At 43.9% G+C, this 25,189-nt stretch overlaps 1 protein-coding gene across 1 annotated transcript in view; it reads left to right on the forward strand.

Annotated features, from left to right (window-relative positions):
- The window catches only part of LOC139232484 (multiple epidermal growth factor-like domains protein 9), a 427,661-nt gene that overhangs the window by 104,402 nt on the left and 298,070 nt on the right, over positions 1–25,189 (forward strand). Inside the window, exon 2 of the mRNA XM_070862777.1 lies at positions 18,147–18,348. Coding sequence (XP_070718878.1) covers positions 18,147–18,348 — 202 coding nt within the window. The remainder of the gene's footprint in view (positions 1–18,146; positions 18,349–25,189) is intronic.

The following is a 25,189-nucleotide window of genomic DNA, read 5'->3' on the forward strand; positions in this document are numbered from 1 at the left end:
ATGTACTGAGATTCAAAAATTGTTCTGTAATTGAGTGTGTTGGAGAGCATCGCCACAGATGCTGCCTGACCTGCTGAGATTTCCAGCAGTTTCTGTTTTTATGTCAAAGATACTGTTTGAAGTGAAGCTTCCTACAAAGCAATGACTGCAGCTAAAGATGTTACTAAAAGAACAACTGGCACTTCAAAAGTAATCCATTATTTGTAAAGTGTTTGGAAATGTCCTGAAGACATGATAACCTATATAAAAGAAAATTATTTTATCACGATAACACTCAAATCATGCTTGTGCTTTTCACACATGATGGGCTGTGCTGTGTGATTTTAGGATGATTCTATGATTCTTCATCAAGAAAACATATTAATGTGTTAAAATAGAAGAAACCCACTTGTTACCCACTCGCTGACATTTGTCCAGCCATTGGACCTGGTTGAATAATGTACAATTGAGGAAATTGCAAGTGTGTACCACACCATGCCAGATTCAATTGTCGTGAAAATCTCACATCCAATACCGGTCCCCAAAATAACTTGTTTCCATAATATGTTTGCATTAAAAAAAAGTAAAATCAAATGTTTCGAAGTGTCCAAAAATGTTTTTTTTTTAATTATAAAAATTAAATGGAATTAAGTCAATGCGACATGGAAGATGAAATTCCACCAGTTAATACATGTACTGAAAAAAATTAGCTTGGCTACAGAATAGAAATCCCATTTTGGCTAATATTGTGGGTCCTATTTCACCCTCATTGTGACGTTTCAAAGATGTGAAAATAACATTGATTATGCTTGTTGTCAGTATTGCGTTTGCGGGAGCCCACTTAATTGGTGAGTTTAAATGTCTGAATCATTGAGGGTTGGTTATGTGGTTTCCAGGGGATGCTTGCTGTGCCTTGCAAGATTTTCTGCAGTGCGTGATTGAAGGAAACATGCCCATTAGAGTTTCCATGATGACCATATTCTGCTACGCCCAATAACTGAGAGAAAATAGTCCTGTATCTCAGGGATGTTAGTTCTTGGGCTGAACAATGTAAGCCCTGTTGTAGAGACGTTCCTGTTGACATAGGCCCACAGAAGACTGTACATTAAATGAGAGCCGTTGAATTGAATTGAATTGAATTTTCCCTCTTGTTTCTGAAAATTGATGCCAACAGTAACAAGGCATGACTGGCAATTTATTCATGTGCCACAAGCACTGGTTTACAGGTAAATGAATGAAAGTTTCTGAAATGATAACGAATTTCTGCTACATCAACCAACTAGAAACATATGGAGGAGAAAATGGTTTTACATGACACTGCAGGAATAAACCATTCATTTTTAACTCAAGGGTTATTGTGTTCCAAGAAATAGATTGCTAATTCTTCCAATGACTCAACATATAAATGCAAAGTCCAGTAATTTTTTAAAATTTGTTTATGGGATGTGGGCATCGCTGGCAAGGCCAGTATTTATTGCCCATCACTAATTGCCCCTTGAGATGATGGTGGTGAGCCGCCTTCTTGAACCGCTGCAGTCCGCATGGTGAAGGTGCTCCCACAGTGCTGTTCGGGAAGGAGTTCCAGGATTTTGACCCAGCGACGATGACGGAACAGTGATATATTTCCAAGTCGGGATGGTGAGTGACTTGGAAGGGAATGTGGAGGTGATGGTGTTCCCATGCGCCTGCTGCCCTTGTCCTTTAGGTGGTAGAGGTCACGGGTTTGGGAGGTGCTGCTGAAGAAGCTTTGGCGAGTTGCTGCAGTGCAACTTGTAGATGGTACACACTCCAACCATGGTGCGCCGGTGGTGGAGGGAGTGAATGTTGAAGGTGGTGGATGGGGTGCCAATCAAGCGGGCTGCTTTGTCCTGGATGGTGTTGAGGTTTGTTGGAGCTGCACTCATCTAGGCAAGTAGAGAGTATTCCATCACACTCCTGACATGTGCATTGTAGATGGTGGAACGGCTTTGGGGAGTCAGAAATTGACCTGCTCTTGTTGCCACAGTATTTATGTGGCTGGTCCAGTTAAGTTTCTGATCAGTGGTGACGACCAGGATGTTGCTGGTCGGCGATTCGGCGATGATAATGTCGTTGAATGTCAAGGGGCAGTGGTTAGACTCTCGCTTGTTGGAGATAGTCATTGTCTGGCACTTGTGTGGCGCGAATGTTACTTGCCACTTATCAGCCCAAGCCTGAATGTCGACCAGGTCTTGTTGCACGCAGGCAAGGACTGCTCCATTATCTGAGGAGTTGCGAATGGAACTGAACACTGTGCAATCATCAGCGAACATCCCCACTTCTGACCTTATGATGGATGGAAGTTTATTGATGAAGCAGCTGAAGATAGTTGGGCCAAGTACACTGCCCTGAGGAGCTCTTGCAGCGATGTCCTGGGGCTGGGATGATTGACCTCCAACCACCACAACCATCTTCCTTTGTGCAGGGTGTGACTCCAGCCAGTGGAGAGTTTTCCCCCTGATTCCCATTGACTTCAGTTTTACTAGGGCTCCTTGATGCCACATTTGGTCAAATGCTGCCTTGATGTCAAGGGCAGTCACTCTCTCCTTACCTCTGGAATTCAGTTCTTTTGTCCATGTTTGGACCAACGCTGGTCATTCAGACCAGGTTCAATTAATACTCAGTTGGGAGCTCTAGAGTTGGCATGAACTGTTAGCGGGGCAGGGGATGTGTGTGTGGGGGTGGGGAGGGGGGGTTGCTGGGAGGGAAGGTCAGCTAGGGTTCAGCTCCCTTCCCAGTGATGTGCTGGAAAGTGTGGTTGCCGCCTATCATTGAATAGCCTGTCAACACTCTCATCATCAGGATTCTCGCGTGTTGTTATGTGGAAACCCTCCTGTAGGTCATAGAAACATAGAAACATAGAAAATAGGTGCAGGAGCAGGCCATTCAGCCCTTCTAGCCTGCACCGCCATTCAACGAGTTCATGGCTGAACATGAAACTTCAGTACCCACTTCCTGCTTTCACGCCATACCCCTTGATCCCCCGAGTAGTAAGGACTTCATCTAACTCCCTTTTGAATATATTTAGTGAATTGGCCTCAACTACTTCCTGTGGTAGAGAATTCCACAGGTTCACCACTCTCTGGGTGAAGAAGTTTCTCCTTATCTCGGTCCTAAATGGCTTACCCCTTATCCTTAGACTGTGACCCCTGGTTCTGGACTTCCCCAACATTGGGAACATTCTTCCTGCATCCAACCTGTCCAAACCCGTCAGAATTTTAAACGTTTCTATGAGGTCCCCTCTCACTCTTCTGAACTCCAGTGAATACAAGCCCAGTTGATTCAGTCTTTCTTGATAGGTCAGTCCCACCATCCCGGGAATCAGTCTGGTGAATCTTCGCTGCACTCCCTCAACAGCAAGTATGTCCTTCCTCAAGTTAGGAGACCAAAACTGTACACAATACTCCAGGTGTGGCCTCACCAAGGCCCTGTACAACTGTAGCAACACCTCCCTGCCCCTGTACTCAAATCCCCTCGCTATGAAGGCCAACATGCCATTTGCTTTCTTAACCGCCTGCTGTACCTGCATGCCAACCTTCAATGACTGATGTACCATGACACCCAGGTCTCGTTGCACCTTCCCTTTTCCTAATCTGTCACCATTCAGATAATAGTCTGTCTCTCTGTTTTTACCACCAAAGTGGATAACCTCACATTTATCCACATTATACTTCATCTGCCACGCATTTGCCCACTCACCTAACCTATCCAAGTCACTCTGTAGCCTCATAGCATCCTCCTCGCAGCTCACACTGCCACCCAACTTAGTGTCATCCGCAAATTTGGAGATACTACATTTAATCCCTTCGTCTAAATCATTAATGTATAATGTAAACAGCTGGGGCCCCAGCACAGAACCCTGCGGTACCCCACTAGTCACTGCCTGCCATTCCGAAAAGTACCCATTTACTCCTACTCTTTGCTTCCTGTCTGACAACCAGTTCTCAATCCACGTCAGCACACTACCCCCAATCCCATGTGCTTTAACTTTGCACATTAATCTCCTGTGTGGGACCTTGTCGAAAGCCTTCTGAAAGTCCAAATATACCACATCAACTGGTACTCCTTTGTCCACTTTATTGGAAACATCCTCAAAAAATTCCAGAAGATTTGTCAAGCATGATCTCCCTTTTACAAATCCATGCTGACTTGGACCTATCATGTCACCATTTTCCAAATGCGCTGCTATGACATCCTTAATAATTGATTCCATCATTTTACCCACTACTGAGGTCAGGCTGACCGGTCTATAATTCCCTGCTTTCTCTCTCCCTCCTTTTTTAAAAAGTGGGGTTACATTGGCTACCCTCCACTCGATAGGAACTGATCCAGAGTCAATGGAATGTTGGAAAATGACTGTCAATGCATCCGCTATTTCCAAGGCCACCTCCTTAAGTACTCTGGGATGCAGTCCATCAGGCCCTGGGGATTTATCGGCCTTCAATCCCATCAATTTCCCCAACACAATTTCCCGACTAATAAAGATTTCCCTCAGTTCCTCCTCCTTAATAGACCCTCTGACCATTTTTATATCCGGAATGTTGTTTGTGTCCTCCTTAGTGAATACTGAACCAAAGTACTTGTTCAATTGGTCTGCCATTTCTTTGTTCCCCGTTATGACTTCCCCTGATTCTGACTGCAGGGGACCTACGTTTGTCTTTACTAACCTCTTTCTCTTTACATACCTATAGAAACTTTTGCAATCCGCCTTAATGTTCCCTGCAAGCTTCTTCTCGTACTCCATTTTCCCTACCCTAATCAAACCCTTTGTCCTCCTCTGCTGAGTTCTAAATTTCTCCCAGTCCCCAGGTTCGCTGCTATTTCTGGCCAATTTGTATGCCACTTCCTTGGCTTTAATACTATCCCTGATTTCCCTAGATAGCCACGGTTGAGCCACCTTCCCTTTTTTATTTTTACGCCAGACAGGAATGTACAATTGTTGTAATTCATCCATGCGTTCTCTAAATGTCTGCCATTGCCCATCCACAGTCAACCCCTTAAGTATCATTAGCCAATCTATCTTAGCCAATTCATGCCTCATACCTTCAAAGTTACCCTTCTTTAAGTTCTGGACCATGGTCTCTGAATTAACTGTTTCATTCTCCATCCTAATGCAGAATTCCACCATATTATGGTCACTCTTCCCCAAGGGGCCTCGCACAATGAGATTGCTAATTAATCCTCTCTCATTACACAACACCCAGTCTAAGATGGCCTCCCCCCTAGTTGGTTCCTCGACATATTGGTCTAGAAAACCATCTCTTATGCATTCCAGGAAATCCTCCTCCACCGTATTGCTTCCAGTTTGGCTAGCCCAATCTATGTGCATATTAAAGTCACCCATTATAACTGCTGCACCTTTATTGCATGCACTCCTAATTTCCTGTTTGATGCCCTCCCCAACATCACTACTACTGTTTGGAGGTCTGTACACAATGATGACTGATTCTAGACACCTAAAGGGAAAGAAAATCCTTTATCTCAGTATGTTTTGGTGTGGCGAACACTCCCTATGAAATGATTTTCTTCCCTTTCCCATATTGATTTTCCCAGCAAGGCATCAACCATGCCTGATATGATTGGCTTAGTGCCCTGATTTTGAGCATGGGCCAGTGGGTAGGCAATGAGGAACAACAGCCTGGAATAATAGTTCCTGGCTTCTACTTTGATAACACAGCTGAGCTCGAGAACTCAGCAATGCAGGGGATCCTACACCCCATACGTGCATGGCATCATTTACTGGTGCTCCAATGCATTGCCTCAGTGTCCTTATATTTAATCAGCAGTTTTGTTTTCAGCTTCAATGTAACGTTGCTCTAAAATCATTGCAGCTGTTTCTTTCGTGCCATCCCTTGCTGAGGAAAATTATTGCCACATGTTCGTGACTTTTACAAACTTTAAATAAAGCCAAGTAAGTTCTGCACAACAGTGAAACCATTGAGGCCGCAGAGGTTTGTTGAACCCTCTCAAAATAGAACTTGTTTGTTGATATTCTTAATGTGCATTACAGGGAGGAAGGGCCCAATTAATACAGATCCCAAATAAGTTTATGAGTGGATCAAGCATTGAGCATAGCACGTTCTTCACTGAGCAACCTCTGCTGATGGCAAGGCTGAGGTTAATCATGAATTCTGGGTGCAGAGCGCCTTGCTACTGCAGAGCACAGCGCTGTGTAGATTCACTGTGCCGTGACCAAAGCAGTGCCACTGTGCCATCCCTTCCTCACATCTTTCCATGTTTCAGGCTCCAGAAAGCAAGGAATGCGCTCGGAAGTTTTCAGTGCGAGGTTAAGTTTCCGCACATGGCTTGTAAAATTTTCAAGCAGAACAAACAGAAATCTTCCGATAGACGGAAAATATACAGCTGCACAGCACAAACGGCAGTCATTGTGCTCTCTTGAACAAGCAGGCAGCCTGCAGCTCCAATATGGTGATGATAAAAATACTTCTGCCGCCCTAAAACCACATCAATAATGTGAAACCTTAGGTGGGGGCGAGACTTTTGCTGTTCACTGTTTCATTGTGAAATTGTAAACACATTCTTTACACACAGGGTTGCGGCTTTAGCCAACAACAGAAGTCCTTTCAGCAGGTGAGCCTTTAAGCGGAAACATATTTTTTTTGGACTGAGCTGTGTGCAAGGCTTAGTCCCACTCATCAACTTAACATGGTGCTGGGATTTTATTTTGCTTCCACAATAAGGTAGTCTATAAATATGCAGAGCCTAAAGGGGCACGGCATGGGAATACTCAAGTGGACAATTATTTTGGACAGAGGCACTAAATCTAAGTAAAACTTGTATGCAGTCACATTCCCAGAATATGTGTCCCAGGCAGAGGATAAAGTCTGACTTCATACGACGGACTAGGATTCTCCTGTTAAACCGTTTCATGATTTAAGCACGTGCTGGGATCTTGGAAAGATGCAGAAGGGCCCAGGCTATTCAGGTGCCAAGGCTATACTTTGCTGGGGATATACTTTGAAGGGGATTAAGAGGGTGGATGCTGAGAGGCTGTATACCCGGCTGGAGTGTCTCGAACTAGAAGGCACAGTCTCACGATAAGGGGAAGGCCATTTAAGGCTGAGATGTTGAGGAATTTCTTCACTCAGAAGGTGATGAATCTTTGGAATTCTCTGCCCCAGAGGACTGTGGATGCTGAGTCTCTGAGTATATTCAAGGCTGAGATAGATTTTTGGAGTCTAGGGGTATCAAGAGATATGGAGTAAGGGTGGGAAAGTGGGTTCGGGGCCAGGGGCCCAGGGGCAGCACAGGCCAGCCCACACTGCGATATGTGTGCGAATTGAGTCCGTGCAGCAGAGCAAGGCTCCAATTGTCTTGGGTAATCCTTGCCACTGGACCAAGACCTAGCTCTGTCAAGCCCATGTGGTGGCTGGTGTGTAATGGTCACCACACGTTAAAAAAATCCACGCACAGGCATCTTCCACCCTTCAGGAGGTAGGTCGGGATCTTCTTTTGAAACACCTGTTAACCTTCCACCTAAAAGGCGGAGCAGGCTTGATAAACCGTAGGGTCTACTCCAGTTCTTATTTCTTATGTTCTTATGTTCTTGTATAAATCAATACAAAGGGATGGGACAGATTAGAAAGGGTGCTGAAAACAAGGATTTTAATAGGATATGAAGGGAGTTTCCAGGGTGTTCCTTCGAAATTAAGAGAAATAATGGAAATTACAGAATTTTGGCATTGACTGGGGAAAGGGTAAAGATATACATAGAAACATAGAAATTTACAGCGCAGAAGGAGGCCATTTCGGCCCATCGTGTCCGCGCCGGCCGACAAAGAGCCGCACGGCCCTTGATCAGCAGCCCTAAAGGTTACATATAAACCTATGAACAATGACGGAAAGGCAAAGAGCATCCAGCCCAACCAGTCCGCCCCACACAACTGCGACACCCCTTATAATGAAACATTCTGCACTCCATTCCAACCGGAGCCATGTGATCTCCTGGGAGAGGCAAAAACCAGATAAAAACCTAGGGAGAAAAAATCTGGGAAAATTCCTCTCTGACCCATCCAGGTGATCAAAACTAGTCCAGGAGATCACCATGGCCGTATTCTATTCCCTGCAGTACTTACCATTATATCTGTGCCGTCCAACAAAAGGTCATCCAGTCTAATCCCAATTACCAGCTCTGGGCAACTTTAAGTGCCCGTCCAACCATCTCTTAAAAATGGTGAGGGTTTCTGCATCCACCACTCTTCCAAGCAGCGAGTTCCAGATCCCTACAACCTTCTGTGTAAAAATGCCCCCCCTCAAATCCCCTCTAAACCTTCCACCAACCACCTTAAAACTAAGCCCCTCCCCCATAATAGACCCCTGCACCAATGGCAATAGACCCTTACTATCCACTATGTCACAAGCACTTGCTGATTATTTATTGCTAAATATGTAAAACCTACATTGAGAGTGCACTTGGGACCACCAGACTTAAGAGACCGGATTTTAACTTATGGCCACCTGTTATAATCATCTTTACAATTGAAGTCCGCTTTCCAACATCTCCAAAAGTTAAAATCAGCTGTATGGTATCATACATGAACATTTTTGTGTTAAACCTAAAATTTCAAAAAAAGGATAGCCTGACGTTTAATTGCACTGACCATCTGTTGAGGCCAATCATTCTCTAATTTACTTGAATAAGGCACAGAAAAAAAAACAGAAGACGCAGAAAATTACTTCAGGAGTCACACGTAAAAGTAAAATAAATACATTCTGAGTCAAAGAGGCCCGAGGCTCCCTTAAGAGCAAACATTATGGGGCAGGTTTTGCAGTCGGAAGGGATCTAACATTGTCTGCTATTTGTTAGATTTTCCCAAGAACACTTTAAAATGTTTTGTGGGGCAAGTTGCTGAAAGTGCGAGCTGATAACATCGCAGCGAGGGAAGCACAGCACCTGGGACCTGAGCGAACCAGGCACGCAACTGTGTATCTCTGTAACTAATCAGATTAAAGGGTTGTGAACTTAACAGTGCAAGGACTGAGAGGGAAGTGTGACTTAGAGTGGGTGAATTCAATGCCAAATCAAGTAGCAAAAGAGAAATCGAGTGAGGGAAAGAGACAGAAAGAAAAATTTAAAAATATTTAAAAATTTAAATTTTACATTTAACAATCTCCAACAACAATTCAAACCTGACAGAATGAGACTCCACATTTGTAATGGTTAATTTTCAGTGCCAGAGAAGTTTGGCAGTAATTAACACATCCACATTGTTAAAAGGATACTTACACTGGAATGGACAAGACTAAACTTTCTGTGGCGAGTTTAGTTCATATCTACTGTGCAAATACAGCAACTTCACGCTATTCAGAGTGTGCCAGTAGTGAGGCATACAGCAAAATGCAGTTTTTGCGAAGCTGACGGTGGAGCAGCACAACTCTATCGGCAACTATTGGATATTTGAATTTAACCATGCATCTGCCCCTCTCCTGAAGTGCTGTACCATTTGGGCCTAAATAACGATGAGTGCCATCAGCCTCACCGGTTGAGGTCAACAATTCTTCCAGTCATTCTCATGTCTTCAGCTGTTCTTTCTCACATATCATCGCCGCAACTTCTCCACACGTGGCGGGATCGATGCGGCCAGAGTTGGTGGCGTGTGGGAAGCCCATTCCGGACTCGAACCTGCACTCTCTCCCGGGCTGCCCGGCCAATTAAGAGGAAGCCAGTCTGATGATGTCATTTTATGACGTGTCATCAGCCAGTTTCCTTAAAGGGACCATGCCCACAATGGTTTTAACAATTGTGCTGTCAGTGTTCTGCAGCATTGAGCTGCTGCAAACACTGACAATCATTGCACAGAGTTGCATGGCTGCACCCAGGCTCTCCCATGACTCCAGATGCTTATGGAGGGAGTTGCAGCACATAGGGAGGTTCTCTTCCCTTCCCAGGGGCGAAAGGGACCTCCCCAGGAGACCAACGCAGAAAGGTTGCACATTGCACAGGAGGGCACAAGCAGGGACATCATCAGAAGGACGTGGTTGCAGAGGCTCAACCTTTCAATGATCTCAGTAGATCACGAAATGGTACAGCAAAGCCACACTCAACTCATCATGCTGTGCCTCTCATCACATCCCCATCACTCTGCCTTCCCTATCCTACCCCTGCGCATCCTTACTCACACCAACTTACCTTGCACCTCCACCCATCCTTTTCTCTCTGTCTATATTATCAGTTCCCCATCTCACTAGCCACCCCTCACACTCGCCCTCATCCTTGTTCACTCATACCAACTTACAACACACAAGGGTAGGCACTCGGGTCCTTTAGCCAATGTTCTTGTATAGTTAATGTTGATGTGTTGTCAAACATTGAAATCTTTATTTTCAGCACTTTGCGTTCTTGGACAGATTTGTGGGAACCTTTGGAAGTGGCTCAGTGAGTTACAGTGAATAGTGAGACATAAGGGTACCCCCACAATGGTGATGAGGGTGAAAGGAATGGGTTGGACATTGCAGGGATGCTTTATGGAGCTGGTGTGGGGTGGTGCCAACCTGGCGCATCATGTGGCAGTCCCATCTCTGGCCTCCCGGGCAGCATTGCGGTCGGGTGCTGATGCTCTGTGTCCTGTGCAGCATCAAGTGATTTTGGAGAAGATTGATTTTGCTGTTGCTGATGCTGGTGTGGTTAGTGATGTTGGCGTGGGGCTGATTGTGATGGGATTCTAAGGACCAAGGTAAGATTTTATTCAAGGGCACCGATGCCACTGGAATAGATGGCAGGTGAGGTTGAGATGACAGAAGCGATCTGTCAATGGCGAGAGAGGTTGCTCCAGAGAGGTGACAGTGAATAGAGAGTTAACTGCAAACACTTCCAAACTGCACAGAGCTCAAAAGTCTCTTCCAAATCCTGAAGGTTCAGCTTTTGACATTGGAAAGTGAACAGCTGTGAAATGGTAGCTTTTATACCACTTCTGCAGCTGTCAACTAGACCAAGTGATGGAGAGTCACTGAGAACCCGACTCCACTTACCTGGCGCGCAACCCGAGGGACGGCAAACCCGGCAGAACATTGATAAAATTGTAAGTGCCTGCTTTTAAGCCTCTTAACTACCATTTAAATGCCTTGTAATTATGTAAATTACCTGTCCAGCCGCTTGCTGTCGGGTCTGTGATCCGCACGCAGGCCTGACAGCTGAGAAACTCACACGGAGGTGGGTTCAGAGTGGAATCCTGACCTGCTGTCAATCACGGCCATTTTGCCAGAGTGCCCGCCTCCAAACTGGCACTCGCAGGACATGCTGAGAAGATTCCGGCAATTGGTTCCATTTTCTCTGCCTTATTTCTTTACCATATGTCTCTGGATCATCGAAGATGGCAGACTGATTTCTGCAGTGATTGAACTTTTCTCTCAGGCGTATCTCAACGACTTACTGTGAATGTTCACGGTGTCTCTGTGTTCCTCCTTTGTCTCTGTGTGATGATCTCCATTTCCTTTCCTGACCAACTCCCCGAAGCAGATAAGGACAAAGTACAGAAAGATGTAATGATGACCGTGGAGTGGCTCCATAGCTGAACAGAAAATATTAACAGGAATTCACCTTACTCAGCCTCTTCTGGCCCTCCACTTGGATGCCGGCAGGTTTGGCCTGGTGAGGGCACCATCAATGCTCCACCCACACAGGCCTCGGGTTAAAATGGCAGGTCGAGCCCGACATGCATAAATAAAGAGGACCCACTGGCTTCAGGTTGCAATTTAAAATTCCAGTCGGCCAATATTCCAGTCAGCCAGATCGGGGTGGTGCAGAAGAGTGAGAAAGTCCCTCGCTCTATTTTAACGTTTCCTCCACCTGGTTTCCTGGTTAAAATTGAGGCCCAAGGCATCATGAAAAGCAATGCAGAAAATCTCCAGAAGAAATATAATTATTAAAAGTGATTCATGTGAAATACATACCTACATGAGCAATTAGCTTCAATTGCCAAGCTATATATTATGCATACCAATACAATATTATAGAAATTTTAGCTCAATGAATTAATTTCCTAAATAATCGATGCTATCTCAGAGATAATTATTCTGTGATTGGTGGTTACAGACACTTAGACTAACTTTGTAAAGTAACAGAGCTAATCCAAGTGCGATGCCCCATTTTATATGAAATTGTAAAATACTGTAAGAATCTATAGTCAGTCGATGCAGATTGTATGGTTGGTAATCGTTTCTGTATTAGTCGAAGGGCTGCGCGGCGGGAGTTCATGTACCAGGTGCAGAAGTCCTGCCCCGCTCGCGCAAAATCTCGCACTCCACTTCCTCTCGGGGGCGGGATCAAGGCACAAAGCAACGGAATTTTACAGCGTGACGCGGAGGGACATGTAGCGCTGGCGGGAAGACACGGCCCTCCCCTTTCATTAAAGGGGAGGGCCATGCTGCCGACATTGCAGGAGGGAGAAGGGGCCATCGCTAGACCACCGGGGAACAGGGTGCCATGGCAGCAGCCTGGCACACAAGTGGAGTGCTGATCTGCAAGATCGCGGCACGGATCCCGCGATCTGCAGTGAAGAAGGCCGCTATCGGGGAAGTCGACCATTTAAAACATTTTCAGCGCCGCACCTCCCCTTTAATTTTTGCCCCGCGAGTGGCCAACAGCCACAGCAGCTTCACGGGGCACTACCGAATTTTGGCTCCGGGGCTGCGCTTGGTGATGATGGGGGACACTATCGGTAGGAGCAGGGCGCTACTGGTTAGCGCCACCGCTAGACTCCCGCGGAAGTTGGTAGCTGCACCGTGCCCGAGTGAAAAGTCATTTGCACCCCGTTATGGGAGGTGCAAACAACCCGAATTTTCCCCCCTAAGTTTTCAAAAGTTCAACAAATTGAAAACTTGACATTGGTAAAATCCTTGAAGCTCTGAGAAAGCCAGTCAATTGTGTAGTTCAGGGGGTGCAGTAGGTACTTCAGGCTCCTGGTTCAAATTGAAGCCTTTCCAGTTATCCATGCTTTAAATTCATGAGACTCTGAGTTACAAGTTCCAATTTGAGCCTTTGACGGATTGCCTGGGATCAAGAGGATAACACAATTCAAAATTAAAATTAAATCTTAATTGAAATAAAGCAAATTGAAGCAGGTTATGAAGCTGCCGGAATGACTTCATGTTAACCTGAACTAATTAAAGAATTAGCAGCAAGGTAGAAAAAGTGAAGAGATTATAGCGATTTGCTGTTACGCGCTCGCTATGCCATGGACTAGGAATATTTAGAATAGGTTACAAAATATTAGCATTCGCAACCAGGCCTATCGAATGATACTAAATTGTATTTCCACTTTTACATCACTGTGAAGTAATTCCTACTTCACAGCAACACAGAAGTGCTGTTATAACTATAGAGTCCAGTGTAAAAACTCCTCGGGCAAGTTATTACACAGTGGTTCGACTTGACACCACAGTAAGTGTGTGCAATGCCAAACTTGGTTTATAAGGTGTATAAAGGTGTCCCTTGAACTTTATAAGTGCTTTGTGAGCTTACAAAGTGGTTTAAATGTTTTGAGAGTGCAGACACCTCTGCCCTTGCTCTCAAAACAGTTCCCAAATAATGGCTGGACGTGGAGCAAATGCAGAGCTTTCCCCTGGTCCTCAGAGCTCAATATGAATCCGTGTCTACCCAGACCGGAACTGATTCTCTAACTACAGGTTTCAAGTGCAAGTGACATTCCAGACCAACGTGAAAAGGGCTTGTAGTATTTGGCCTTACTAGTTTTTATTGGTAGCTGAGCCAGGAAAGATTCTGATGCTCTATGGAAGTAAACGGCCACAGAGGATGCTCAGTTTGGGAGGGGAACAATAATAAAAAGAGAAGACAGTTGTTAAAATATATCAGAAATAAAGTTTGTGTAGTTTTGTGTTATTTTATTTTAAATTCCAATTTGTTGTGGCACACCTAAGCATACTACTGCTTTTCAAGTGAATATACTGAATAGGTCCTTTGCATTAACGAGCTGTGTGTAGAGTAAAAGATTTTTTCCCTCTATGACAACAGTAAGCACTTTCCAGCTTATAATAGTTCAATTATAACACCTTCAACAAGACTCACAAAATCAGTCCAACCAAAGCTTAATATCTGTAAGAATTTGAAACCCAATACATGTCAACTGTGAGAGTGATAGGAAATCATTCATGCCAAAAGAACACTTCATTATTTGTAAGATAAAGATGAAAAAAGGAATTTGGTTGTGCTAAGATTTTACAAGTAGTGTTTTTTCTAGCATACGCTTTATTGGAATTTCCTCAAACTGCTGCTTTCATTGTCTGCCAGTAACATTTATTGGACTTTTGTGTTTTGGGTAATTGTAATCCACTTTATCACATGCCCAGTTCTTAAATCATAGAATCGTAGAATCGTACAGCACAGAAGGAGGCCATTCAGCTCATCGTGCCACTTTGAAAAAGCTACACAACTAGTCCCACTCCCCTGCTCTTTCCCCATAGCTCTGTAAATTTTTACCTGTCCAGTATTTATCCAATTCCATTTTGAAAGTCACCATTGAAACTGCTCTCACCGCCCTTCCAGATCACAACAACTCGCTGCGTTACAAAAATGTTTCCTCATGTTGCTTCTAGTTCACCTTAAGGTGCCAATCACCTTAAATCTGTGTCCTCTGGTTACCGACCCTTCTGCCACTGTTCTGAAACAGTTTCTTTTTATTTACTCTATCAAAACCGCTCATGATTTTGAACACCTCTGTCAAATCTCCACTTCCCCTCTCTTCTCTAAGGACAACCGGCCCAATTTTGGCCATGACTTGCATCAATTTTTTTGGAGTAAGTTGTTTTTTCTGGCCTAAGTTTAAAAACTGCCATTTCCCCCCAAATTTTGCTCCAGAGTAAGTCAATTCGGTACGAATTTTTTTAGTTGAGTTTTTTTTATCAAAAAGGGTGTTCCCAGCCACTTACGCCAGTTTTGGCCATTTATGCCACTTTGGCCAGCTAAAACTTACTCCAAATCCATTTAGGTCAGCGTATGTTGCCAGCTCTGAAAAACCTTGCGGGCAGTTAGGAAATCGGCGCAGGTTAGTACATTTAAAGCACCAAGACTTACAAAGCACTAAACAAAGCACAAATAGTAATAAGCAATCGATCAATAACAAATAAAAAATACAAGTCCTTTATGCCAGAATCAAGTTTTTTTTTAAGTCCCCCCCCCATCCCCATTAAAACACTCTTTCTCTCCCCTCCCAAAAAAAACTCTCCTCCTCCCCCCCCCCTCCCCACCTCCAATCAAAACTCTCAAGCACAACCATCAATAAATTAAAAAATAAAACTGAAGTCCTACCTCGGCCCAGGAACTCAGCGGGCCGGCCAGCCGGTGCGGGAGGCCACTCAGCTGGGGATAGGGTGCGGTGAAGATCGGGCGTCCCTTCGACCGGGGATAGGGGCTGCAAGCATTGGGTCCTGCTCACAGCCCACAGGACACGCAGGGAGGGCAGGAGCATGCGCGCAGACTTCACTGCACATGCGCGTAGGTGCTGGCACTGTTTTCGGCGCTGGTCCTTTGCTCCGCCCCCCACTTCACAATACACGCCGTGCTGGGACTCCAGGGACTCGGAAGAACGGCCAGGATGGGGCGACTTTTTTCCGGCGCCGTTTCCAGCACACAAAGTCGGTGCACTTAAGGTAAGTGCGCTGAAAAAAGGGGTTGGGCAAAATTGTGCCCAACAACCCCAACTTCTCCAGTCTCTCCATATAACAAAAGTCCTGCATCCCCGGTGCCACTCCAGTATATCTCTTCTGCACTCTCTCTAAGGCCTTGACATCCTTCCTAAAGTGTGGTGCCCAGATTGGATACAATACTCCAGCTGAGGGCTAACCAGTGTTTTGTTCCTTGCTTTTGTGCTCTATGCCTCTACTAATAAAGCCAAGAATCATATATGCTTTTTTTTTTACAGCCTTCTCGACTTGTTCTGCCACCTTCAAAGCTTTGTGTATATACACCCCTAAATCTCTCTGTTCCTGCACCCCCTTTAAAACTGTACCATTTTGTTTATATTGCCTCGCCCCATTCTTCCTACCAAAATGGAGCACTTCACACTTGTCTACATTCAATTTCATCTGTCCTGTGTCTGACCATTTCACCAGTCTGTCTATGTTCTCCTAATTGTCTACTACATTTCCAAGTTTCATGTCATCTGCAAACTCTGAAATGATGCCCTGTATACACAAGTCCAGGTCATTAATATATGCCCCCTGGGGAACACCTCTGCATACCTCTCTCATCGCTGAGAAACAACTTTTCATCATTACTCTTTGCTTCTGCCTATCAGCCAATGTTGTACCCGCGCAGCCCCTGCCCCTTTAATCCCATGGGCTTTCATTTTGCTGACTAGCCTTGTGCCATATTGATTAATAAAATCGAAGGATAGAACATGAATTCCAAGATAACCTTCAAAAACTTTCTGTACATTGTCAGGTTTAGCATCGTTCGAAATATACATCAGCTCAATCTAGAATTTACAATGACTTACTGAAAGCATTCTTATGTTTTAGTATTACCAACATTGATAGATACATGAAAGTTAATTTATATTTTATAGTGGTAATAACCCCAATATACAAAATGGTTTCGAGTTGAGAATGTTTTCCTTCTATTCATGTGATGCCGACTTATTTATAAATGGATTTACATCAATACTATGTGTAATGTTCTGTAATACAGAATCCCTCCTAGTACCTAATGTACTGAAGGAAGGGTTGACGCCGTTTGTCAATTACTAAACTGGTTAAGTGTGGTGGAACAACATCAAAGCATCCTGGCTTGGGTTCTAATGTCTGATGAAAATTCATCAAAATCACAATAACCTCAATAATCAAGGCTTTCACATTGTGAGACCACAGAAGTAAGAGAAAAAAATAGATTTATTTCAAAACCAAAAGAATTATTTACATTTTGCAAATTTCTAACAGCCCATTTTAAACCTGTCGGGCCAAAAAGCAAAGCGATAGTCACCCAAATGGAATGTTCTAAAAGGCGACAATGTGAGGGTGGAAGACAATGTGTGATTGTATAAATTGGGAAGTAAGGAAGGCAAGAGAGTCACAGGAGTCCTCGCAACTCTGCCTGACTGCTGGGCAACTCCCCACACTGTGTAACCTCTCCCCTTTCTCTCCCACCTTGCATTTCTCCACGTTGCGATCTCACAATGTTTCTTCCCAATTATCATAAATACATAAGCACATAAGGTGTGGAGTGAGAAAGGCTCTCGGCTCATCACCGAAATCCCTTCTAACAGACAAGGTGCAGGTCAAGCTATTGTGAACCCCACTCAGTTTATCTCCTGAGGGAAGTGAGTATCACAATTAAAACTTTCAAAATGTCTAAACTCCGTGCACCCAGAAGGTAATTTAGCAAAATTCTAGGATATGAATCATGCATTGCAAACTACATTATTCAGCACTGGCCAGTTTCATTTTACATCTGATGGTAATCCTAGTTTAACAGGAGCCACAGTGCCACAACAGTATTTGATTACCAAATTCTATAATGAGCTTTTCTTTCTCACTTGCGGCTTACTAATTTTAGGAAAATTATAATTTGAAGAAGTTAAATAACTTTCTTACAGCCACAGTCTTCTCTCAATCCAATGAACATTTGTCCAGATCCCAGCATTTCATATTCGCTCAACACTGGGTCTGTCTTCATTTTTGGCATATTACTTACTCTTCTTATTCAAAATGTTGAGAAGTTGAGAGGATTCAACAGCAAATTGAAATTTATTCTGAATTTCCCAATTCAATAACTAATCAAGTCATAACTGAGAAGCGCTATAATCCAAAACCTCACTATTCCACAAATTGTTTTCAAATCTAATGATAAAGAGTTATTTGCTGGCAGGGTATGATCACTCTGCCAGTGTTTCTCTCCAGACTCCTTTCCTGAGATGGAGTGTGTGCTCATATTAAGGAGCTCTATCTAATAGTCTGGCCGAACTCACTCCACAGCAGCCGTAAGCAAATGCAGCTAACTAGCAAAACTGGGATATAACTCTTTGTCAATTTATGATACTGGGTCATATTCAGAACATTCCTTTGTGCCACATAATTATTTGCTTTACAGCAACTTGTTCTCAGTGATTCTTTTATTGCATTATGTCTTTAATAGATAGGACAATTGACAAATTCATATTTTTTTCCCCCTATTGCAGAGTATAAATGTAACTGCAGTATTGTTGGAAGCACCAATGAAACGCTGTGTAACACATCGTCAGGGCAGTGTGATTGTCTACCTGGGTACATCGGCCTACAATGCAGTGACTGTGCAGAAGAATTTTACCGCAACACCATTAATGGACAGTGCACTGTGTGTGGATGTAATGACACGGGAGCAGCAAATTCCCAATGTGACAGGTAAGCAGATTATGTTCTATTCATTGCAACAATAGAAGGGGTGGTAACTGTGTCAAACACAGAATTCCCAATTGTCAGCCGTGGCTCAGTGGGCCGTACCCTCTTCTCAGAGTCAGAAGGTTGTGGGTTCAAGTCCTACTCAAAAGGCTTGAGCACAAAAGTCTAGACCGACACTCCAGTTCAGCACTGAGGGAGTGCTGCACTGTCGGAGGTGCCGTCTTTCGGATGAGATGTTAAAATGAGGCCCCCTCTACCTTCTCAAGTGGACATAAAAGATCCTATTGCATTATTTTGAAGAAGAGCAGGGGAGTTATCCCTGGTATCCGAGCCAATATTTATCCCTCAATCAACATCATTATCACATTGCTGTGTGTGGGAGCTTGTTTTGCACAAACTGGCATTTCCTACATTACAAGTGATTGCACATCATACTGTAAAATACGTCCGATGCTATATAAATGTAAGACTTTCTTTAGAGGGGACAAGTCAGTTACTTAGATAAAAGCAGTAGAAAAATGGAAAATAGCATTATCATAAGTAGTTCCTCCCAACCCTGCAACCTCCATGACCTAGAAGGACAAGGGCAGCAAGTGCATGGGAACACTATCACCTCCAAGTTCCCCTGCAATTCATACAGCATCTGACTTGGACATATATCACAGTTTCTTCATTGTCCCTCGATCACAATCCTGGAACTCCCTACGTAACAGCACTGTGGGGACACGTTCACCACACGGACTGCAGCGGTTCAAGAAGTAAGCCCACCATCACCTTCTCAAGGGCAACTAGGGATGGGCAATAAATGCCAGCCTTGCCAGCGACGTCCAAATCCAGAGAATAAATTTTTAAAAGTTACACTGATTCCACATCTACAGTTCCTTTTGTTAAATTATCATAAGAACATAAAGAATAGGAGCAGGAGTAGGCCAGATGGTCCCTTGAACCTGCTCCACCATTTAATAAGATCATGGTTGATCTGATCATGGACTCAGCTCCAGTTCCCAGCCCGCTCCCCATAACTGCTTATCCCCTTATTGTTTAAGAAACTGATAAGACACTACCAATGGTAAAGCGAAGGGGAGATAAGAGGACAGAGTGAGATGACCTGGGATTTCACGGTGGGAAAGGGAGGGTTGTAGGGCAGTAGAATGTTGCAGGTAGGGTGCAGCAAGGCCATGAAGGGATTTAAAGATAAGGATGAACATTTTAAATTTGAGGTGTTGTTGTTCCAAGAACCAATGTAGCTCAGCAAGGATTGCAATGATGGGTAATTCAGACTTTGTGTGAGATAGTATCTGACCAGCAGTGATTTGAAGCATAAGAAGGTTGAAGTATATGGAGGGTGTGGTAAAGGAGGAAAGGATGGAGAGCACTGGAGTAGTTGAGACTGGAGGTGACAAAGGCACGTACTCGAGTTTCAGTGGCAGATGGGCTTAAGGCACTAAACGTCTAGCTTGAAAGTCAATAATCACCTACATCAACACAGGGACCAATGGCAATAACTTACATTTATATCGTATTTACCAGTTGCATGAAGGTGTCTCAGTGTGCTTTACAATCAAAAGGAAAAGAATATTGGCCCTGAAATCCCCGTCCTCTGCTTCCCGCGGGCGTGCGCCAGAAAATGGCTAAAAAGATGCGCATCTACCTTTTCCTGCTGCGCCCACCAGATATCCCGGTCCCGAGGCCTCCTGTTCTTGAGCAATGGAACGCATTCACGTCGGGAGTCACGTGTAGCTGGACTCCCAATCACGGTAAAGTATTTTCTCATTCATAGGAATAGGAGTTTCGTAAGTCCAAAACTCATATTACTATGAATGAGAAACATCCCCAAACACCCAACTTCATAAAAAATGTTTTAAAACACCTCACATAAATACATTATAGAAATTAAAGTTGATAGAAATTCTTCTGAAAAAATAATATTTGCCAATTAAAAAAAAAAAGTTTTAGTTACGGCTTAAAATAAACTTACCTTAGTGGGCAGGATTTTTAACATTAAAATGTGTTTTTTAAATTTTATTTTTATATGTTTTTGTAGGTTTTAAAACTCTTGCGCTGTTAAAAGAAGGCTATGTACCTGCTTTTACCAGGCGCAAGAGTTTTAAGGACATTCGCAAGGCAAGAGACGGGCAAATAGCCCAACCTCTGCTGTGCAAATGTCCTTCTCCCCGAGATGCGGAGGATCTGTCAAGCCAGAATTTGACAGATCGGAAAAGCCGGTTTTCGGCGCATGCGCATTGCGGCTGAAAACTGTCTTTTGTGATGCCTTCTCGGGTCCGTACATACTCCGTACCGACCTGGGGAGGCCGGGATTTCAAGGCCATTAACAATGGCAGGGGCATAAAAGTTTACAGATGCCGTTAAATGCTCACCCAGCTTCCTCGGTTCAGGGCTTTTTTAAACCTTGTAAAAATATACTTCAGACACAGTTCTCAACTCATGTCATTTAGGCTCAGTGACTCAAAGGTATGCTTGAGGACATCAGCCCTCCCGGTTTGACCTGGCCAGTTCAAATTTCAAATGCATGCCCCAGAGTCCTCACTAATGTTTTTTTTGGGGACTGCTAAATGTTTGCCTTTCTTCCTGCAATTTTTTTTCATTGCAACTAACCAAAGCAAGCAATTCCATTGATTGGCCTCGGGCAGCAAGGTCTGTTTCCAATTTCCACTCGGTAATGGCTCTTCATGTTCCATCACTGGCTTCATAGAATTCTCTGTTAAATAAAGTCAAAGTGCATTTGATTACAGACAAACTAAGAATGGTGGAATGGAGTAAGAATGTATGCCATGAGGCATTTGTTCGTGCTGGGCACTGTTTTGAGGGCACTGGCTGCCTCCTGTAGTTTTTGCAAGTGGCCATGCTTCTCATGTGCATCTGTGGAAGAGTGTTCGATGCCTATTGGACCTTTCAGGTGATGGGGTATCACAGCTGAGCCTGGTATCACCTTCACCCAATATCCACATACAAGAGTCACAGGATAGTCTCCAGGAGCAGGAATGCAGGCTCATCTTTCACGACCGAGCAAGGTTCAGTGAAGTCAGTTGTGGAACCTCTAACTGAAGCACCTCGGTAAATGACAGAAATTGCAACCTTCCAGCTCTGTCTTGCTCAGTTAACAGCTAATCCATCAAGGGAACCATTAAACTCTCAGTGTGTATCTAATGTATGGTTAGAATGTACCTCAGTTTAAAAAAAATAGAAATCCGGCCGCCTAAGACAAGCTCCCTTTCTTAGATCAACATTGGAAAGTCCAAAGCTGTCGTCTCTGGCTTCTGTCACAAACTCGGCTCACTCACCACAAACACTGTCCCCCTCCGCAGCCACAGTCACTGACTGAACCAAACTACTTGTAACCTCACGTCCTGTTCGATCCCAAGTTGAGTTTCCAACTCGATATCTTCTCCGTCACAAAAACTGCGTATATCCAACTTTGTGCAATCACTTGTCTCAGCCCATCTGCCACTGAAACTCGAGTACGTGCCTTTGTCACCTCCAGTCTCAACTACTCCAGTGCTCTCCATCCATTCCTCCTCTACCACACCCTCCATACACTTCAACCTTCTTATGCTTCAAATCTCTGCTGGTCAGCTACTATCCCACACAAAGTCTGAATTACCCCTCATTGCAATCCTTGCTGAGCTACATTGGTTCTTGGACCAACAACACCTCAAATTTAAAATGTTCATCCTTATCTTTAAATCCCTTCGTGGCATTGCTGCACCCTACCTGCAACATTCTACTGCCCTACAACCCTCTCTTTCCCACCGTGAAATCCCAGGTCATCTCACTCTGTCCTCTTATGAATCTCCCCTTTGTTTTACCATTGGTAATCATATCTTTAGCCGCATGGGCTCAGTCCCTGGATTTCTCCCTCAACCTCTCTCCGCTTCCCTCTCATCCTTGGAACACCTCCTCCTTAAAATTTCCCTCTTTAACCAATATTCTGTCCACGCCCCCGAATCTCTTTTGGTGTTGGCAAAACAATTTCACTTGTACCACAAGCAGTTTCACTAACATGAGAAAGAAAAAAGAATGACTTTCATTTATATAGCACCTTTCATGACCACCGGACATCTCAAAGTGCTTTACAGCCAATGAAGTACTTTTTTAAAGTATAGTCACTGTTTTAATGTGGGAAACATGGCAGCCAATTGGCGCACAGCAAACTCCCATAAACAGCAATGTGATAATGACCAGATAATCTGTTTTTGTGATGTTGGTTGAGGGATAAATATTGGCCAGGACACCGGGGATAATGCCCCTTGCTCTTCTTCGAAATAATGCCATGGGATATTTTACAATCCACCTGAGAGAGCAGACGGGGCCTCGGATTAAGGTCATCTCCGAAAGGCGGCACCTCTGACAGTGCAGCACTCCCTCAGCACTACACTGGAGTGTACTGAGCAGGTCGGCAAAATGTATGTGATGCTGCCTGACCTGATGTGTTTCCAGCATTTTCTGTTTTTATTTCAGATTTCCAGCATCTGCAGTATTATGCTTTTGTTTTATGAAAACATTATTCCTCCCTAAATATATATGTATTGGCACCCCTAGAACTCTCTGTGCCTTCACGCTGTTAAAGGACATAGAAACATAGAAAATAGGTGCAGGAATAGCCCATTCAGCCCTTTAAGTCTGCACCACCATTCAATATGATCATGGCTGATCACGCAACTTCAGTACCCCATTCTTGCTTTCTCTCCAGTACCTCCTGATCCCTTTAGCCGTAAGGGCCACATCTAACTCCCTTTTGAATATATCTAACGAACTGGCCTCAACAACTTTCTGTGGTAGAGAATTCCACAGGTTCACAATTCTCTGAATGAAGAAGTTTCTCCTTATCTTGATCCTAAATGGCTTGCCCCTTACCCTTAGACTGTGACCCCTGGTTCTGGACTTCCCCAACATCGGGAATATTCTTCCTGCATCTAACCTGTCCAACCCCGTCAGAATATTATATGTTTATATGAGATCCCCTCTCATTCTTCTAAATTCCAGTGAATATAAGTCTAGTCAATCCAATCTTTCTTCATATGTTAGTCCTGCCATCCCGGGAATCAGTCTGGTGAACCTTTGATGCACTCCCTCAATAGCAAGAACATCCTTCCACAGATTAGGAAGCCAAAACGGTACACAATATTCAAGGTGTGGCCTCACCAAGGCCCTGTACAACTGCAGTAAGACCTCCCTGCTCCTGTACTCAAATCCTCTCGCTATGAAGGCCAACATGCCTTCTTCACCGCCTGCTGTACCTGCATGCCAAATTTCAATGACTGATGTACCATGACACCCAGGTCTCGTTGCACCTCCCCTTTTCCTAATCTGTCACCATTCAGATAATATTCTGCTGCCTTGTTTTTGCCACAAAAGTGGATAACCTCACATTTATCTACATTATACTGCATCTGCCATGCATTTGTCCACTCACCTAACATGTCCAAGTCACTTTTAGCATCCTCCTAGCAGCTCACACTGCCACCCAGCTTAGTGTCATCTGCAAATTTGGAAATATTACATTCAATTCCTTCGTCTAAATCATTAATGTATATTGTAAATAGCTGAGGTCACAGCACTGAACCTTGCGGTACCCCACTAGTCACTGACTGCCATTTATTCCTACTCTTTGCTTCCTATCTGCCAACCAGTTCTCTATCCATGTCAGTACATTACCCCCAATACCATGTACTTTAATTTTGCACACTAATCTCTTGTGTGGGACCTTGACACAAGCCTTTTGAAAGTCCAAATACACCACATCCACTGTTCTCCCCTGTCCACTCTACTAGTTACACCCTCAAAAAATTCTAGAAGATTTGTCAAGCATGATTTCCCTTTCATAAATCCATGCTGACTTGGACAGATCCTGTCAATCCTTTCCAAATGCGTTACCATTTCGGGTATATTTCCTTTTTATTCCCAAAATATGATAGTTTCTCTGCACTGAACTACATCTGTATTCTATCAGTCCACTTTGCTAACCTATGCCTTACTGTAATCTTCTCCGTTCTTCCTCATAGTTTTTCATTCCTCTTTATTTGGAATAAGCAAAATGTAATATCATTCCTCGTGTCTGTTCCTGAGTCATTTATATAAATAGGAAATAAAGTAGGTCTCAACAAAGATCTCTGGGGTGCACCAAATACCAAACATCAACAACTTGCAATTATATAGCGCCTTTACATAAGAACATAAGAATTAAGAACAGGAGTAGGCCATCTAGCCCCTCGAGCCTGCTCCGCCATTCAACAAGATCATGGCTGATCTGGCCGTGGACTCAGTTCCACTTACCCGCCCGCTCCCAGTAACCCTTAATTCCCTTATTGGTTAAAAATCTATCTATCTGTGATTTGAATACATTCAATGAGCTAGCCTCAACTGCTTCCTTGGGCAGAGAATTCCACAGATTCACAACCCTCTGGGAGAAGAAATTCCTTCTCAACTCGGTTTTAAATTGGCTCCTCCGTATTTTGAGGCTGTGCCCCCTAGTTCTAGTCTCCCCAACCAGTGGAAACAACCTCTCTGCCTCTATCTTGTGTATCCCTTTCATTATTTAAAATGTTTCTATAAGATCACCCCTCATCCTTCTGAACTCCAACTTTAACATATTTAAACGTCCCAGTATTGCCATCTGAGAAACATCCATTTGTCTTTCCTCTTGGTTCCTTTCCCCTTTCCATTTCTCTATCCGTATCTACTTTACCTTTAATGTGCCTTAATTCTCCCAATAAGTCCTAAAATAGCATCTTATCTAACGCCTTTTGAAACTCCATCCATCACATGCCCTTTATCTATACACCCTATAGTTTCCTAAAAAGAAATTATATTAAATTAGTTGAGT

Source organism: Pristiophorus japonicus, chromosome 20 (assembly GCF_044704955.1).
Source record: "Pristiophorus japonicus isolate sPriJap1 chromosome 20, sPriJap1.hap1, whole genome shotgun sequence".
NCBI classification, from domain to species: Eukaryota; Metazoa; Chordata; class Chondrichthyes; family Pristiophoridae; genus Pristiophorus; species Pristiophorus japonicus.